Source organism: Myxocyprinus asiaticus, chromosome 10 (assembly GCF_019703515.2).
Source record: "Myxocyprinus asiaticus isolate MX2 ecotype Aquarium Trade chromosome 10, UBuf_Myxa_2, whole genome shotgun sequence".
In the NCBI taxonomy this organism is placed as follows: Eukaryota; Metazoa; Chordata; class Actinopteri; order Cypriniformes; family Catostomidae; genus Myxocyprinus; species Myxocyprinus asiaticus.
The window spans coordinates 50,195,001-50,201,990 of NC_059353.1; the positions used below are offsets into that span (position 1 = coordinate 50,195,001).

Below are 6,990 nucleotides of genomic sequence, written 5' to 3' on the forward strand. Positions count from 1 at the left end.
AAAGGCACATTTCTATAACCTAAACTTTTATTTTAAAATATAAAATGGTTTGTCTCTTTTTGGTAAAGAAAACTTAAAAAAATAAATAAATAATGATATAGATTATGAAACATTTTGAGACTCTCAGCCTTTTTTCTTATTTTTCTTATTTGACATTATATATCTCTGGGTATATATAAGGTGGCTCTTGAAAAACTGCTTTTGTTTTGTTCCAAATCATGTCAACTGTATCTGAGAAAAAAAATTGTGTTGATATGACAAAGCAATCAAAAGTTATAGCATTACAAACATAATTTATCTTAGTGTTCAAAATGTTTCAATGTGTCCAAAAGCCTCTCCAAACAAATAAAACATTATAATTGTACATAAGAACTAATTACACATGCAAACACAACAATGACTAAAGGTTTGCATAGCATGCAGACATGATTTTAGTAATGAGATTTCACAGAATGAGTTTCATTCTGTGCCATTTGAGACATCGAGTCTGTTTCATGTACTTGCGCCATCTCCTGGTGGTCATATGTAACATTGTGCTTCGTGTGGATTATCTAATGATCTATGCATCTGATTATCTTGTGTGTAGACTTGTTTGAAAGATCATCACCTCTTCTAAGTAATGGTATGTAATACTTTATAAGCAAAAATGCGGCATATTAGCAACACCAACATAATTGTCAAAGACATATACTTAGCTATTACTCACTATATTTTTGTCTGTGAGTAAAACAAATAGGCTGGTTGTATTCTACTCTTTGAGAGCTTTCCAACAACATATGACGCATGGCTATTTGATCAGTTTGACGTTTTTACTGATTGAAATCATATGTACCGTGCAAATTTGTTTTTAGAAATTATCAAAATGGAACACTTCTGATTTATCTGCAATTTTCAAAGCACTCGTTCAGTTTTGGTCATAATGTCTACATGCATTGGAAAGTAGAGCTTCTAAACTTTCAAATGATACCTATTTTGTGTTGGTCAAGCCTGTAGTTATTAATATTTTGTATAGTATATTTTTTTCTCGTGGGCCCATCCAAGCTTAAAAGGTTAAATAAACCTCATTTAAGTCTTACTATTGGCAGGAATCATTTTAAATGGACTAAACTCACTCTTCACACTCAGTTATGGAATAACTTTCTGAAATTTGAAGGCCAAACGCACCGACTTCATGTGTTTATTCAGAGCCAACTGCTTTACGCTTTCACTTAAGATCCTCCAAGACATCAGCGAGTAAAATACAGCAGTGCAGGCCAGCGGCATGATGAAATAAACACCAAACAGCCACCAGTCTTTGACCACTTTATAAATCTAGAACAAAGAAACAAGAGTTAGAGATACACTTGATGTTTTTTCAAGGGAAACGTGTCATCTTTAGACACATAAGAGCTGTTTGATGAATAGAGTCTTTCATTGCAGCCACTGTTGTCTGTATCAAATGCTCCCCACAGACATCAAAGTGAATTATTATTCTAAGAAGCTAAATAAGCACAGCAAGAGATAATATTTATATTGCATTTAATATATACCACTTACAAATTAATATGTCATCCAAAAATGAAAATTCTGTCATTATTTACTGTACATTTCATTAGGAACAACATGGGGGTGAGTAAATAAGTGAGTAAAAACAGTGCTTATTTTCCATCAAGGACATTACCTGCATAAACTGAGTGGATTGCACAGGATGAAGGAGACAGATCCTCAGATGCTCGCCTTTGTAATCCATCGTAATCAAGTCAAAAGCAACAGCCTCTGGAACAGCTAGTAGAGCTGATATCATCCATATTAAAGATAACTTGAAAGCTGCCCACTTGGGAAATTTGAGACCTTTCATGCCACTCCTTGATGCAACAACTCGGTACCTTGAGAACATAAAGCATTTAAGCCCTTAGCGAGGCCATGTTTAACAGTGATTTTACCAGAGTTACAGGGGTTTAAGGTATATTTAAGACTTTGCATCGTGCCCAACATCCCTTAAAGGACAAAATATACTCTACTTATAAATATACTCTATATAAAAACTTTTTTTTTTCTTTACTATGGCGGGCAAAGACAAAGAGTCCAAAATGAATGCAATCCCAGATGCAGTTTTTTGTTCAACCAAAATCCCAATAATAACCAGAAAAAAAATGAAGATTTGGTACATAATGCAGGACTTTTATGTATAAACACACTGGGGACTCTTATTTTGAAATGACTAAATGATGAAAAAAACGATCTCAACTATCAACAGATTTTTGCCGATAACAGATAGTTCCAAAAAGCAACTATTGGCACCGATTAATCAGTGAAGCCAATATATCGTTCTACCTCTACGCAAGTACGTGAACGTCAATAGAGCGTAACAGTCGAGTTCTGGAAGTAAAAATCACATTCATTTTCTCCATAGGTGAATTCATTTTTAATAATAACTTATAAAACTTTAAAACAGACCAACCGTGACGTCCGAGGTTGTTAATCGATTGTATATGCTTCTGCTGAAGACATCAGTCCATGTTATTTAAATAAAATAAAAAAATAAATCATGTTTAATAGCTGAATTCTGGGTGAAGAACTACACTACCCATGATTCTGGGGGGAAATATACAATCAGAAAATCATGGTGAAAAAAGTGTGTTAAAAGAGCTCTGCAGCGACCGCCCACTTCCATGACGCACTGCAAATGACAGCCTGGTCTCATGAACATTACGTGACCGTGGAAAATTTTTTGCAAAACAAAATTACCGGATTCATTAAACATTTCGCTGCAGTTTCCCAGTGAAATGTCCAGTGGGGGGTGCCAAAATCAAGTGAAATTGTGTCGTAATCAGACAAGGTTTTTAAGGTGAACATTAGATTGAGGTTTTAATGAGTAAATGTACCTTCCTAACCTAAACATTTAACCTAAACCTAACCAATAGTGTAATAAGAGCAAATGAGAGATCAACAAAACAGACATCCTTACCCTAAACCAACACCTAAACCTAACCGGTAGTGTCCTATAAGCAAATGTGACATTAAAAGCACATTTTCTGAAGCAACTACATAATTTTATGTCACTTCTATAACACTTTTGTCTCACGTGTCAGCTTGCATGTTTGGCTGTGCTCGAACCACGGTCTTCCGAGTCCAAAGTCCAACACTCTATCAGGTGAGCGAGCGTGGAAGCAAGTCCCATTGGAATAAGGGTGTAAATGTAGGTGGGTCTGAAATACAAGTGTTAAAATGTGTCGCTTTCAAATGATGCGTTACAGTAAAAGTGTTTCGATATCATAAATTACTCACATAGTGTGTGAGTAATAGAATGAAAAATAAGTGTATAAAGTCATAAACAGCCATTGTTACACATGATTTGTGTGAAAGTTAATAAAACGCATAGTTGTAGCGCCCCTAGTGTTCATTTCACCAAGAAACTGCAGCCAAATGTAGAATGTGGCAGGTAAAGTCAGTTTGCAAAAATTTTGTTATAGTAACATTCATTCTATGAGACTAGATTGGTAAATGATGCAACCAAGTTGGTCTCCCAACACTCTCAAACTACTAATATGTTGCAATAAAATATTACTTATAATCAACAACGTTAAATCAATGAGTTTGTATTGGATTACGTCATTCGCAATGCTTCATGGGATAGTAGTTAATTCCCTCATTAAAGATGTTAAGTACACAGTCTTGTATCTTTGTACTTTTGCACTTTTTTGCTTCAAATCAAAGTTTGTAATGTTGTGATTCACCTCAGAGCTGGTTGGTTTGGTTAATGGCTTACAACTCTTTTATATAGGATTTTATGAAATCACTATGGAATAAATGAATGGGAAAAATACATCCGGAACCAAGATGGCTGAATATGTGGGCGGGTACTGTTGCGCCCTATTCATAACACAATTCAAGTACACATTGGATTCAATATTGCCACAAGGGGCGCTATAGCGGACATTAGTGCGAACTGTCCGCTTCTGTGGTGAGTTTTCTCTTTCAAGTCATCTACTGTCACGGTTGAGCAATGGTTTGAAGAGAAAATGGTTAAAGTCAGTATATTTATAGCAAGTTACCTGTATAATAACACATACAGTTTAATTGCACAGACTTTTGAAGTAACTCTATCATCCCCTTGAGTACTGAGGTTTGTTACTGACACAGTAATGCAAGAGCAGCAATGTGTCTGCGTATTTGCAGAAAATATGTTTCTGGTTTTATCCATGGTAAAATAACTGTAATGCATGGCCATGCACATTCCAGCAGAAACAAACATCTTATTACTAGTAAAAATTCCTAAACCATGAATGACTGTGTTACCAGTCCTGCTCGATCCACTCTAAATGGGATTTGAACCGGGGTCTCCGGCCCGGGAGGCGGGTGCACTAACAAGGAGGCTAAAGCCCCTAGCATCAATCATTAGTGCGCTGCTTGAGGCCAGGGGAGTGTGGCATACACACTGCACAGCTACCTACCATTTACTCACCCCCCTAAACCTCACTCCCATCCGGGTCACAGTACCATTGTTACCAGTCCTGCTTGACCTGCTCTGAGTGGGATTTGAACTGGGGTCTCCAGCACTGGAGGCAGGCGCACTAACAAGGAGGCTAAAGGCTACAGCCCCTAGTGTGCCACTTGAGGCCAGGCGAGTGAGGCTTACACACTGCATGGCTACCTACCAGCTGGCTAATGTTACATTCACTCCCCTAAACCTCACTCCCATCTGGGTCATGGCACCACTGTTACTGGTCCTGCTTGACCTGCTCTGAACAGGATTTGAACTGGGGTCTCCAGCACTGGAGGCAGGTGCACTAACGAGGAGGCTAAAGCCCCTAGCATCAGTCGCTAGTGCGCCACTTGAGGCCAGGGAAGTGAGGTTTACACACTGCACAGCTACCTACCAGCTGGCTACTGTTAAACTTGCACAAAACACTCTTACCTGTCTATACTCAGTGCACACAAGCTCAGTACTGTTACTCCAACAGAAGTCTTCTGAATGAATGGCACCAGTTTACAGAGCACGACACCAAATGGCCAGTCCACCGCTATAAGCTACAAACCAGAACAAACTCTTTTCATCATTTTGTTTTGAATGTTGCTATAAATTTACAAAACAACTCTGACAACAGCAGCATATTTACCTTGTAAACATTAATGGGAATACCAATCATGATATGCAAAATGTCACCAAGCGCCAGACTGCCAATGAGAATATTGGGTCCACTTCTCATGCATTTGTGCTCTTTGATTATTTTCAGGAGAGTCACATTTCCAACGATTCCCAAAATGAACACAAAACATGAGACGACACTGTTGATGTACTTGAAGGCGTCTTTGATTCGTATGGGCCCTGAGCACACAGCTAGTGGTGCTGGTATCTCTTTCACTGGAGTTTTGGTTGTGATGTACGAGTTGTTCTGTGATTTCCACAAGATATTCTTTGTGTGGTCGAATGAGGTTTCAGCTGCAATAGGTTCATTTGTTAACCAGCTGGGACTCTGCGTCTGAGCACTAATGAATTCAAGTGAACAGTTAAAACACAGCAATAAACAGAAAATGATGGACGCCTCCATGTGTAAAGATTCCTCTTGCTTCTGAGATAAAACAGAAAGAAGATGTAAATATACTGTATTCACTGCACAAAATAATATTCTTAATGTGCAATGCAAAAATATTTTCAAAATTTTCAGTGAAAAATATTTACATTTTCTTAATCTTCTTATTGCGTTCGGGTCATTTTTGACCCAGGAGAGGAAGATACAATTTTTTAAAATACTACATAGTTTTTAGTACAGGAACCAAACTTCCCAAGACTATCAAAATACACATTATATATTTTTTTCAAAATTTTTAATAATTTTTTTTTAGAGATATAACCATTTAAAATGTATCAACCTGATTTTGCTGTAGTTATTATATATTTTGAAATGTCAAAGAATTTCTAAATGTTACTATTTAAAAAAATGGAATATTAATAACTTTTATATTTGTCAGTTAACATGCCAAAAATCTAAATCTGTTTACATGTATGAACAGTTCAGAACTTATTAATGATTTACAATATAGTTTTAGATAAAAAACATCATATGAATGATTTTAAGCTTGAATTCCACTGAATGCAAAAGGTGTCTACAGATTCTGAACGCAGAATCTGAGAAGTAAAATTGTGTATGATTTTAAAGCTGGAGTATGTAACTTTTTCAGTGTTCAAATACTATCTTCTATCCCAGCTTAATATGCAGAGATGACTATAAGTAAGCCATTCAGAGGTTAATTTTCCTCGAAACCTGTAAACACTGTGTCTCTGTGGCGCTATAAAAATGTCTGTGTTCGTTTTAGTGACACGCTTAGACCCGCCCCAACAATGTTACTCAACCAATGGTGTGAGTTAACTATTCAAAAAGGGTGTATTTGGAAAGCTTTTTTGAAAACATTGTTTATTTTGCAATTCTGTTGAGTGCCGCTAGTGACGCAGAAATTACATACTTCAGCTTTATGACTTTTTTTCAAAGAACATATCTTAAATGAAGTTGTGAAATAGTTTTTCTAGTTTTATAGTAAACGATGAGAGATAAACAATATGATAGTGAAATAAAGTTAATTCAATGTTTTCTGAAGGTTTAAAGGCAGAAATGCGAAGCTTATTTTATAAAAGCATTTACATTAATTCTTCTGTTAAAACTTTTGTATTAATTGAGCTGTAAAGTTGTTAAAATTGTAATTTTTACAGTCGTTTTAGGGTTTACAGAGTTACATATTCATGCCAACAAAGTGGTAAAATTGGCTATAACTTTACACGGTTAATAAGTGATTTTATCACACTAAAATCATGTTAACACACATATTGTTTATGGCTTATATCTATACTTTTGAAACAGTGAGTATTTTAACGTTTGCGGATTGAACCCATTCACTTCCATTGTAAGTGTCTCACTGGAACACGCATTCTTGCTTTTTCTTTTTTAAAGAAAAGGAGGTACATTTACATGTACATTTATTCATTTGGCAGATGCTTTTATCCTAAGCAGCTTA

General features: G+C 36.2%; 1 protein-coding gene across 1 annotated transcript in view; it reads right to left on the reverse strand.

Moving 5' to 3' along the window:
- The window catches only part of LOC127447615 (endothelin receptor type B-like), a 10,029-nt gene extending 4,498 nt beyond the window's left edge, over positions 1–5,531 (reverse strand). Inside the window, exons 1-4 of the mRNA XM_051709546.1 lie at positions 5,100–5,531; positions 4,898–5,010; positions 1,661–1,865; positions 1,165–1,311 (exon numbers count right to left, since the gene is read on the reverse strand). Coding sequence (XP_051565506.1) covers positions 1,165–1,311; positions 1,661–1,865; positions 4,898–5,010; positions 5,100–5,531 — 897 coding nt within the window. The remainder of the gene's footprint in view (positions 1–1,164; positions 1,312–1,660; positions 1,866–4,897; positions 5,011–5,099) is intronic.
- Between the last annotated feature and the right edge of the window lie 1,459 nt (positions 5,532–6,990).